Source organism: Dama dama, chromosome 28, assembly GCF_033118175.1.
Source record: "Dama dama isolate Ldn47 chromosome 28, ASM3311817v1, whole genome shotgun sequence".
Lineage (NCBI taxonomy): Eukaryota > Metazoa > Chordata > Mammalia > Artiodactyla > Cervidae > Dama > Dama dama.
In genome coordinates, this window is record NC_083708.1 from 7993720 (window position 1) to 8006512 (window position 12793).

Genomic DNA, 12793 nt, shown 5'->3' on the forward strand with positions numbered 1-12793 from the left:
CTCCCCTCTTGCCTCCCTCCTCGCCGGGCATTCACACGGCTCTCCGACATCACCAGCAGCCCCAGCCAAGGCTGCTTTTTTTTTTTCTCTTCTTCTTCCCCCCTCCTCTCCTCTGTACCTGCGGGCTGGGGGGCGGGAGGAGTAGGAGGGGCGGGAGAAGAGCGGGGAGAGGGGAAGGCAGGAGCCCCAGCCTCCCGAGGCGGCCGCGGGCGCCCGCGGAGTGAACCCGCCGCCCCGGCGCATCGGCAACGCCGCCGCCTCTGCTCGGCGCGCTTCCTTGGCTTCCTGGCCGATCGCTGTGCTGGGGGGGCAGGTCTGGAAAAACAGCTCCAGTGGCTGTGAAGCCACTTCCTTTTTTTTTTTTTTTTTTAAATTCCTTAGCGTCTATCTTCGGGGGGTTCTCCCCGCTCCCGCCAGCGCCTCGGTGGGAGGTTGGATTCACTTGGCTACGGCGTAGGCTCGGGGTTCCTGGGGGGCTTTTATTCCCCGAGTCCTCCCCTCTTTGATTCTCTCTCCCCCCACCCCCGATCCCCGCGTTCTTTGCTTCTCTTATGTGCGCGTTAAAAAAAAAAAAATCCATCCTGATTTTCTAAGCTCAGCCGGGGAAAGATGGGCTCCGGGGCTCGGGACCGAAGGGGCGTCTCTCCGTCGCTGTTGCTGGGACGCGTGCCTGCGCTGCTGCCTTAGGCGCCCCGAGCGTTCCGAGAGGAAGGTAAGGACGGGGGTCTGGGGGTCACCTTCCCTCAGCCAGGGTCGCCAGCCGCCAGCTTTCCCCGGTTGGTGGTGGGGGGGGGGGGGGGTTGCGGAGGAAGGATCGGGAAAGGCAAGGCTGTTGCTGGCGGATGGAGGGGCTGCGAGCAGACCTGACGGTCTTCATTGACTTAAACGCCGCAGTTGAAAAGTTAGGCAAGTCTCGTTTTCCAGAGATGTGCTCGGTCAGGAGGGATAGGCTGAGAGACCTGGAACATCTGGCGGTTGCGTGTGATCGGGGTCATCTTGTGGGGGGAAATGTTAGGTTAAAAGGAAGTTAAGATAAGGGGAGGCCGTGGGTCTTCTATTGGGGGAGAAAGAAAAAAAAAAAATCAGTGGAGTGATGGCGCCGTCTATGTTCGACTAAAGTGTCACCCAGAAAATCAGTTTTGAGGGGAGCTAAACTAAACGCCAGTTTGCCTCTCAGTAGGAGACAAATAAATAAATAAATGGCACATCCTTGAATCCTCTGTGGCCGGGCCCCTTACACACCCGCAACCCGGTTCTTTCTTTCTTAAAGAGAAAGATATAATTGTTGGAAGTGGCCCTGCAGTCGGGGACTGGCGGGGGATGGGGGCGGTGGTGGGGTTGACGGAGTTCGGGGATCCATTTGTGATTATGTAGAATAAAAGAAGACTCCGTACACGAAGGAGTATACCAGAGATCGAAATAAAGAGCGTTATATTGAGGGGGCTTTCTTGAGCAGGCTCGAAGAGTGAAATCAGAGCCGTTTATCCACTGTTTCTCATCCTTGATGAGCACAGCAATGCAGACATGCACTGTCAAATAGACGGAAGTAAAAGTACCGGGTTTCATTAGGAAAAGAAATACGACCTCTTTTTGAGTTAGTGATTATAAAATGAAGCCCCCTTTCATGGATGGAATTCCTAATTTAGACACTCACTGTCACATTGGCTCTCAACGCCTACACTCTATCCTGAAGAACACTGCGCAGACCTGCATTGCCTGCAAAGTGCTACAGCAGGGGGAAAAGGGGGGAATTATTTCTAGAATTTCCTATAACTTTCCCTGTTTTTTAACCTTTACAGCCTCATTGGCTTTATTTTCTCAAGAAGAAAATGCATTATTCATTGAGCTGTATGTTTGAATCAGAGAACACTGTTTTGATAGTCCCAGCAATTCTGGTGTTATTTTAAACTGCTGCTATATGGAGATTTAGAGTTGGAGTTGTTTTTGCTTATATGAAGACATAGAATTTGAATCATGATCTGGGGATTGCAGATCTGTCTTCAGGGACTTCATCACTGGATTTTGTGTGCATGCATTGGTGTGTGTTATGCAATGGGGAGGAAGAGGGTTTTATCCTTTGGTTCAGAGAGGACCCAGGGAAAGACATGAAAACTCTTAACTATCTATATGTCTGTATGTCTGTCTCTGTTTACAGAACAGTGGAAGAGACTGCAGCCTAAAGACTTTTAAAATTAACTTGGCATCACTTTTCTCAGCTCAAAGGCTAAGCAAAAAAGCAGTGTCATTTATTCTAAGAAATAACTTCTTAAAGGTTAAAGCTGAAAAATATTCAAGTTACTTTTGGATAACAACTTACAGAGGTAAATATAACCAAGAATTACTGTATTATGCAAGGCCAGGTTAAAAAAATAGAGGGGGAAAAGCAAAGAGCTTTGGAGCTGTTATTGGAGAGGTAGCAACAATTCAGTAATTGAAATCTGCTGGAAGAGACAATGCTAATTCTTGTATCTACCATGTGTAAATTTTAAATTATAGTAGATAACTCTAGGTAAAATAGCCCTAATTTAAAAAAAAAAAAAAAAAAAAGACTGAAACCAGTTCAGTTACTATGGTTCTGGGATTATTCACTAGTATTGCCTTTGGATACAGATACTAATACAATGGTCTACTTTATGTATCCCAGGAGACATGTCACATTGAAATGACTGCCTTAAATTGTGGTTCTCAATGATGATATCCAAAAGCAAGTCTTCCTTCTGTATCTGCCCTTTCTTGGGTGATAGTTTACAGATTCTATTAATCTACATGAATGCCTGTATTTTTGCATAGGAATTTCCCTTCAGTTCACATAGTGGCCCCTGCAAAGACTAGTAGGAGCATTTGGGTGATGGTGTTTCAGCTGCAGCAAATTACCATTTGTGTTTTTAAAATTGAGGCTATCATTTGTCATACGTGCTTTTCACATTTAAAAGAAAACAAATAATATGACAGCAGCTGTTCCCAGATTATCAGATTAGATTTTGTGTGATGTTGTTTACTGCAGGCAGAGAGCTGAGGGGGAGAAAAGATTTGTCTAGGTTGCTTAAACATATCTCAGAAATTAAAATTTAGGTTGTAATATTTAAAAAGCAGAATTTTCCTCTTCTTTCAATAGAATCATAATGCACTTGAAGGAACTCTTGGTAGATAAGAGCATTCCTGTTAGTAATCTATTGAATATTATTTTTAAATTGAATGTAGAGAATTTGGCCATTGCGAAGGGCCACGTGAGGGCGCTGTTCACACAGCAACAGATAGTTTTCTGGCATTATAAAAAAAATTACCTGCCCTTTTTAAAAAAGGCTTTTTTTACTGAAATCTTGAGAACAGCTGGCTGTAATATTGGAAGGAGTTTCTTTTTATCAATGTGTGTAGACTCCTGCTTGCATTTTACTTTCATTGCCATTTTTACAGGCCAAATGACATAGGATGAAGGCTGTTCGTAACCTGCTGATTTATATATTTTCCACCTATCTCCTGGTTATGTTTGGATTTAATGCTGCCCAAGACTTCTGGTGTTCAACTTTGGTGAAGGGAGTCATTTATGGATCGTATTCTGTAAGTGAAATGTTTCCCAAAAACTTTACAAACTGCACTTGGACGCTGGAAAATCCAGATCCAACCAAATATAGCATTTACCTGAAATTTTCCAAAAAGGACCTTAGCTGCTCTAACTTTTCCCTCCTGGCTTATCAGTTTGATCATTTTTCCCATGAAAAAATCAAGGATCTTTTAAGAAAGAATCATTCTATAATGCAACTCTGCGAATCCAAGAATGCTTTCGTTTTTCTACAGTATGACAAAAATTTTATTCAAATACGTCGGGTCTTTCCAACCGATTTCCCAGGATTACAGAAAAAAGGAGAAGAAGATCAGAAATCTTTCTTTGAGTTTTTGGTGTTGAACAAGGTGAGCCCGAGCCAGTTTGGTTGCCATGTATTATGCACTTGGTTGGAGAGCTGCTTAAAGTCAGAAAATGGGAGAACGGAGTCTTGCGGGATCATGTATACGAAGTGCACCTGCCCTCAGCACTTGGGAGAGTGGGGGCTCGACGATCAGTCACTGGTTTTGTTAAATAACGTGGTGTTACCCCTGAATGAGCAGACCGAGGGCTGCCTGACCCAAGAGCTGCAAACCACCCAGGTGTGCAATCTTACCAGGGAGGCCAAGCGACCGCCGAAAGAAGGTAAGGTCAGCCGAGACGGGGTGCCGGGGCGGGGGCGGGGGGCGACGGGGCCGCAACGCGCTGTGCCCCACGCCGGCCGGACCCTCGCCACGTCCCTGGGTCACCTGTGGATTGATTTGTGGTCCTCACTCGTCTCTCAAGCTCCTTTTACGTTCCAGGGTTTTAGACAGGTGGCAGGGTGGGGTGGTGCTCAGCGACCTGCCCTTCGATGCCAGTGGGATGTTCAGGGGAAAATAGGTGCAAAAATGTGGAGTGGGTTTGAGAGGGAGGCAGGTGGGGAGGTGATGCTTTATTGCTTTTTTAGGCTTCAGCCCCTGGGGGAATGGGAGACACACACACACAGACCTGGGAGTGGATCTGTAGACTTCTCCCTGCGGCTTCAGCCCACTGGCTCATCTGTGACCTCTTTCCGGGTTGGAACTTGGGGCGTAGCTGCTGAAAGGTGACAGAGATTCAATGGCATGTCTGTGGGGACCAAATTGCTTCCCCACGTGGGATGGCAAGGGTGCCCCTCCCCCAGAGACCCATCATTGTGTCAGAGATGCTTTGCACGAGGAGTCCCATGCAGGCTCTGTGGTCAACGGAAGCCCGCTGGAGGTGCGGACTGTGAGGTTACAAATGAACACAGGCAGGTCCTGCAAGACCTGGTACCCTGTTAGCATGACTTTGGGTTCTGTCTTCTTGGTCCCCTCTTGAGCTTGTCAGAGCCGAGCTAGATGGAAAGCTGTGCAGCGGAAATGCAGAAGAAAAGGGGAAAGTACAGGAGTGATTTATAGCTTCACCCAGACTAGTGGGGAAGCTTCCCCGGGATCCGAGACTGTGGATTATGTTTAATAAGGCTGGAAAGCTGGCACATTTTGATAAAACGGCCTTCCCCTTTGGAAGGTTAGGGGATGCATTCTGTTCATTTGAGGCCACGGCTGATATCTAGCCTCTCTTGCTCCCCAACCCTGCACCCAGAGTGCATGTTGAATTTTTATGCAGGAAATGTTTTCTGATTGCCACAAAGATCCCTGTCTGTGGAAAGGGGCAGCCAAGCTCCAGTCCCTCCTTGCTCTCCTCCCCCAACAGAAGTTGTCTTTGTGGCCAACATAAAATTGACACGTTGTTGGAGAATTTTAAGAGTAGCCAAGGTTTTGTAAGGGGGTGGGGGGCGGTGGGGAGAGAGAGAAAACGGGTTAACCAGCAAAAAGCCTTGATTTTTCTGCTGAAAGCCTTTTGGGGGATGGGAATTATGGAAGAACCATGGCACTCGGGGCAAAGAAACCTCAGAAAATAAATTCAGACTAATGGCGCTGGGAGAGGGGTGAAAAACCTTTAAGATTTCTTCAGGTCAGTGTTTCCCTAACAGCTGTGAAAGAAGAAAGCAAAGTGGTTTTAAATTACAGGAGTTCTTTTCTCTAGTAAAAATCCCAGAGAAGCACTTGCAACTGCAGGGATGGTATTTAACACCATTTAAAACCGATTAGTGTCCCTTAGAATAAGAAGCTATAGTACATGAGGAAAGTGTGATGTTATAAGCTGGCTAATAAGACAATTAACACCAGAGTCTAGGTTTTGCTTGTCTGTTTTATTGCTGTTCTGATAAAATGGAGAAAATTTGTATCTTCAGTGGTTAAAATTTTATCATCAAATTGACTGCTGATGACAGTGGAAAAAGAATCTTGGTATATATACAATCCATTTTTTGTGAATGGTAGCAAGTGACAAAAACAAAGTTGTGTGTTCACTGAGTATGATTTTTAGAGATTTTGCTAGTCATGATCATGCAGTGTGGGTCAGGAAAGGGCCGAGATTTATAGAAGTTGGACTAGATGACCATTCGTTTCGGTAAATGACTAAGAGTGATTTTAGACATTAGATGTTTGAATCCTGGGGGAGACTGTATGCTTCTTTTGGCTAATTAGCTGGTGAAATGAGAAAGAAATACCTCCATAGACAAATCAGGGATTGTTTTAAAATTGTTAACATGTTAATAGAGCTGAAGAGGAAAAGTTTATATAATAGGGGAAGAGTATGTGCTGTATCAGTAAAATTGCACAGCCTATATCCTCTGTCTTCTAAATTTGTGCTCTTGAATTGCTTAGGTGTTCTGAGTCAGAAAGGTAAGGATAAGTTATTCCTGATGACATAATTGTGGCTGATGCCTTTGTAAGTAATTCTTATAAAATATGTATATAGTACTCCTTACTTCATTCAAAGAAGGCCTTTCAGGCCATGTTACATTGTAGGAAAGGAATGTGAAAATCTGCAGATGCTTAATTTAGTCAAATTATGCAAAGTACATTAAATCTTAGTCAATACAAATGATATGTAAAATCTTATGAAAGAATTATTTAATACTATTTCAAATAAACTACCACATATTGATATTCACAGGGCTTGAGGGCTATATGTAATAATTACATACAGTGGTGGTACTCATATCTAATTTAATTCCAAAATGTCATTTTATTTGGTAACATGTAATCTCAACTTCTAAAATGGGATTTTAGAAGTCCCACTTGTATATTACTTTATGATTTCTATTTTCTGTGAAAAGTAAACTACCCTGTAAATCACCAGGGGAATATTTACAAGTTCATCCTCTATAGTTTTTGCCTCCCATTGTATTTGCTATTATCAGTACTGACTCAGAAGCCTTGAGTAGAAGTATTTTCCAGTATATTACATCACAGAGGTGGCACAAATTTGACAGGATGGTCTTTATGCTCAGTGGATACAGTTTCAGAATTTTTTATGTAATGCTGATAGTGACGGTAAAAGGTATGCTGAATACTGAATATTTTGTATCTGTCCATTGGAGTTATCATATTTAGTTAGTATTTGAGAAAACTATGGGCTCCCAGCAATGGAATATCAGTTTTGAGATAGGACTTCTACTAAGATGTTTGTTAACAAACATTCATGTACTTAAAAATTTCATAGCCAGAAAACAATAAGAAGACTATTACTGTTTGAAATGACAACACTGACAATTACAGGTGTTATCTTGAATATATTATAAAAGTAAATTGTTAAATGATGCTTCATTAAAATGTGAAATTTTAGTATATTTAAATATTTTCTTATTTAAGATCATATTTCACATATTTGAGGGTGCCATGTGATTATAGAAACTTAGTTGTCATTTCCTAATTTTTATGTTAAATTTTGAAAGTCTAGTTAATCAGCAAAATGGACTGTCTTGAAAATAATGGTGTCTTATTTCAGGCAGTTATTAAAGAACTGTTTATGTACAGTATATATACCTATTTTTAAAAGAAAATTAACATTGTTTACCTGGTTTTCAAATGTGAGTATGGGACGAGATTGGTATTTATTCATGAGGTCTTTAATATGTTTTATAGCTTTCTTTTTACCACAGATGATCCTGGACTATGTAGCTAAAGTATAAAAGATGATATATGATCTTATTTCTTACTACTTCACTTAAATAATTAAAACAGTTAAGAGAGAGAAATTGCATACCAGGGTGTCTAAATCACAAAATAAGCCTTAATGGAAGCTTTGTTTCCCACTTAACATCAATGGCGCTACTTATGTGCAGGGAGGTTGGGATCCCTGTATAGATTCCAGGAAATCTGAACACACACACTTCCTTGTCTTTTCATTCTGCCCCTGCTAGTCCTTGATAATCAACCACCCAAAGGAAGTCTCACCATGTGCCTGTATGAAGTCTAGCCTGTGTGTGTGTGAGAGAGAGAACTTGTAGGCACAGATCCAGAGCAATCTGTGTGTCTCTTCATTTTCAAGTGTTTTCATTTCTTTCTACTTTTGGTCTTTTTGCCCTCATCCCTCTTTTAGTCACCTTTCCCTTGCTTCTTTAGCCTCCTGGCTCTTACTTCCTTTGTGAATGCTGTGATCCCACTCTGTATCAGAATGTACAAAGATCTGAGTCAGTGGTATCTTGTCAGTTTGCCCTTCCCCTTGGCTGGACCCATAGCCCTTTGCACACACTGTACTTCTCTTCTAGCATCTATCATATGGCATTGAAATTTCCATTTATTTTTCTGTCTTCCTCTGCTAGTCTTGCGAGTTCTTCAAGTGTACAGACTTGGTCTTCCAGTTGTCTAGCACAGTCTAAACAGAGCTTCAATAAAGATTGATTGACATGAATGTTAAATGAGCGAAACATAATAAAAAATTTAAATAAGGAATATACCAATAGATTAAGGTTAATACAATTTATAACAGTTCCAGTACCATTGAGGTGTTATTTAGCCAGCTCCTTGTCTCAAAGTATTGTTTAATAACATTTTTAAAAGCTCAAGAAGAATGGAATCATTGAGAAGCAGTGTTAGTTCCATGTGCATTTATTACAATAGATTAGTGATAAATATAGCTTTCTATATACAGCTGTCTACAAAAACAGTAGTAAGAAAATTTGCCAATTTTTACCCGTTTTTTAATTTTCTTCATTTCTATCTATGTTTTTTTCTTCTGGCTCTAGCAGTTCTTCTCCAGAAATGACATTTTCCAAATCTTTTTTCCACACTTTGAAAAGAAACATATGCAAAGTCTTTCCAAGAAAGAGGAAGAATATTTGCATGTCATTTAGAGCTTCTGTTACTTATTCCTGATTATGACCTATACATATAGTAATAGTAGAATACTACTAAAATTTTAGGCCTGGCCAAGTAACGGGCCCTAATTTTTACTTTTGCCATTTTAGAATTTTGTCAAGCAATTTAGGGAGTGGCTCAGATATATAGTATTAATGAAAACTCCATTATGTGGCAACTTTTTGGGGAGGCTGTAAATTAAAATATTAACAGAAAAATGTTTGTGTACACATGTATGTCATGCAGATTTTAGTGTTAGTTGCAGATAAATGTGCTACACATCAGTTTTCTTCAAAACTGAGATGGGAATTTCATTTACTTAGATTCCAACTTCATGTATTCCTATTCTTCATTTCCTAATAGAAGTGATTTTATTGTTAAACTAAGTACTTTAATGAATACAGGGTTCCTTAGAGTCAGTTTGATCTGTATTACCTACAGTTAGAGATCAAGTCATCTGGCCCCTGGATCTGAAATCATAGTTTCTTAAAAAATCTACATTTCTTACTTTTTTGAAGTACCATGAGCTGGGTTTGAATCCACACCTTCACCTGAGAAGCCTGTTCTGTGTCTCCGCTTCCCTTCTTGGGTTGTTAGAAATGCTTATTCCTCAGGGTACAAGGAACAGGATATGACATTATGTAGTTAGAAAAATTATCCCCCAAAACTAATGAAATTAATGGCTTGGAATACTTTAGTTCCTGTCAGCCCTGTGGAAATTTCTTACCAATTCAATTAACTAATACAGATCAGAGAGGTATTCAATTTTTCTAAGTATGTCACTTCACTGAAATGAAAGGTGTATTTTAGTATGAGACGCACTTGGGTCCTGAGAGTGATTCAGCCACCTCGTAGCATCCTTGACAAGGGACAGTCCTTCCCTGAGCCTGACGGTACTGTGGCAAAGTGCTGAGTTAGATGAGATTGCATATGGAAGACACTTGGTCTAATCCTCAAGTTTCCTTAGGCCCTCAGTTCAGTTTATGAAACCTCTTTTTTATTCTTATCTTTTGGCTATAAATGATAGAAGATTGATAATAACTAGTGAAGTAGATTGCCATGTAATTATTTGAACTTGTTTAGGAATTTGGGACATTTAACAAAGGGTCGTTAGTAAGCATCTTGACTGTGTGTCTATTTTGTATTATATAAGGAAAAGGTCACATCTGGATACCTTTGTGTTGATGGAGGCATGACTAATACATCAAATAGATCAAGCCAATGAATGTGAGTCATCCCAGGGCTGGGAAGCTGTCCTCTGGATATCATTGCTGATCCTTTTTAAAGTCTGTAAAATCTAAATGTAAATTAAGGGGTTTCCAAATGTTTTACTCTTTGCTGCATTATGCAAAGTTAAATTCATGTTTTGAGTTCTGTTTTGAAAAGGAATTAATCCTGAAACAATTAAACCTATATTAAATCATTTGGAAAGAAGTAGAACATTTTTGGAATTTTTTTCACTGAATTGTGTTTAGTTGTTATAGACTAATGAGCCCTCAGAGTCCTCCAAAGGCTTACATATTCAGTTATTGAAAACACATTTAAAAATTTGTTAGAACTCATTTGAGGATTCTGATGTTTTCTTAAAGTAGAATTACAGAATGCCATCTATAAGACTGCATAAAATGCCAAGTGTTCTGTGTTCTGTTAAATGCTAAATGCTCTATTTTCAGTTATCTTTTAGCTGTCATTCAGGAATTTTGCTCACATGCAGAGAATGACCTAGCTAATACTTATCTATTAAAGGTGAATATATTTCTTCTTATTATTAATAAGATATTCTTAATAAAGTAATATGTTTCTAGTTTGCAAGAAAGTGCCATAAGTAACAAATACATAGTAAATACATTAGTGTGGAGCTATTTCCTCTCAAAAATAATTCCCTGAATAGGAATCTTTTCTGAAATTGGACATGTTTGCTGATATGCATTTTCTGCTTATGACACATCCCATATGCTTAGAGCGTGTTATAAAATATGAAGGCAAAATGGTTACTGTTGAGTTTCTACCATATTGAGTGAAATAATTTATCCTCTAACCTAATCTTGGATATTATATTCTCAAATTACTGCTAGATAACAAGATTCTTTAAAGACTGAGAGTTGTTTGGGAAAACAGGGCAAATATGTGCATGGAAAAGACATTGGAACACTGATGGAACCAGATTATGGTATTGAGGATGCAGTTTACATGCACGTAGATATAATCAAAAGCATTAAAACAATTGTGGACTCAACCAGAGTCTACCTTGGTAAATTACTTTTTTAGCAATGAATATGTTAAAATAATATAAATGGCACACAGAAATATTTGCTTTCCTGGGTCAGTGGTATAGAGTATCTCTTTCATGACATTTCTACTGGTGTTCTTCCATTTAAAAATAATTTTTAAAGTTTTGATTAAAATTTATTAAAAATTAATATCTACTGTGCATATATAAATAAAGATAATTTGTTCTCTAATAACTGTTTTTAAAGAGAAAACTTCATCTACGTATCACTTTTAAGAAAATAAAGATATGGAGTGTTTTGTTAAACATCTTATAAATTAAAAGAATGTAAGGAAACCTGACATTGAGAAAGTGCTTTCCAGTTCACAGAGGTCTGTGGCACAAATTGTTCTCCTGAAGCAGTAACTGTGTGAGGCACCTATTATTCGCTCCATCGGCATGGGCTGATTATACCTTAAAGACCATGGCTTTCCTTTCTCATCATTTTACTACAGACTGGTCCAAATGAAAAACTACAGAATTTTAGAGCTATGCGTTTCTCTCTGTTTCTGGAACACCTGAATCTAAATCACAAATTCTCAGATTCATAAGGGCCTCTCGGCATCATCTCGTCCAAATCTTACCTGACTGAAGGAATTCCAATCTGCAGATGTATCATGGGAACATTATTTCAACTGAACATAAGTGTTATTGGAGTTTATATTTAATTCCATTTCTATAATGTAAAAGAGACACAGTCATTTAGGATGGTTGGATAGATCTAATCATTAAAAAAAAAAAAAAATTACCTGGTGTCCAGCCAGAACAATAATCAAAGTATATTGCTCTACTAATGAATATAGACTGGTCTTTACAAATCAGAACTTTCATTCATTAGTTTTTTTTTCTTGTCCTATTTGGTATATATTATTTAAACAAATGTAAGTTTCAAAAAAAAAAAAAAAAACTATTGATTTTCAGTCTAAGCACATTAAGTTTAAAGAGCAGTGTGTTTCAAGTGCAGAGCCTGTCTAGATTTAGAAAGATGATTTATCAAGGTCTGTCTTGGATTTTCGTTTTATTATCATTCTCTAGGGCAATCTGTGTTTTAAAGAAATAGCATGTTCTATTTTTTAGTTATCCCGTTGCACATTGAGAAATGCTATTACAGGTGGGAAACAGATCAGAACCCACTCCTGTTTTGAAGGTCACAGCTCCTGTGGACAGGCTTCCCTGGATTCTCTGGAAACCCCTCTGTTCTCTCACTCCTGAGGCCCATGCCCTGATGGTCACCCTAGGACTGTACCCTGTCTCCCTGGTTTCTCCAAGCTTTATCCATGCCTTACTCTCTTCTCAAATTACTTTACTCGAAGACATCGTCTGTTTCCTACTGGGACATTTACTGGTACAGGAGTATGTGATTTTGTTAACTAATTACGTTGAGATTGGTCTGAAATTGTTCCTTTTAATGTACTAACAGTCTTATGTAATAATTAGCCATTTGCAGAGTTGCAGGTTGGCTAACCCTACTAATTGAAAGGATTGAGCTAGGCTTCCCTGGTGGCTCAGATAGGAAAGAATCCACCTGCAATGCAGGAGACCCAGGTTTGTCCCTGATTCGAGAGGATCCCCTGGAGAGGGGAATGGCAACCCCCTCCAGTATTCTTGCCTGGAGAAGTCCATGGACAGAGGAGCCTGAAGGGCTACAATCCATGGGACCGCAAAGAGTCGAACATGACTGAGCAACTTAAGTGAAAACCAATTGGCCATTTTTTAAGAAGCTCAGTTGACATGGTTTATTTTACACTTGATCTTAACTCAGGATCAGTATAT

The 12793-nt window shown here is 39.8% G+C and overlaps 1 protein-coding gene across 1 annotated transcript in view; it reads left to right on the forward strand.

The window, feature by feature from the left end:
* Positions 1-582: 582 nt before the first annotated feature.
* Positions 583-12793, forward strand: part of ADGRB3 (adhesion G protein-coupled receptor B3) — an 840391-nt gene continuing 828180 nt past the window's right edge. The window contains exons 1-3 of the mRNA XM_061131956.1: positions 583-712; positions 2156-2321; positions 3415-4186. Coding sequence (XP_060987939.1) covers positions 3430-4186 — 757 coding nt within the window. The 5' untranslated portion in view covers positions 583-712; positions 2156-2321; positions 3415-3429. The remainder of the gene's footprint in view (positions 713-2155; positions 2322-3414; positions 4187-12793) is intronic.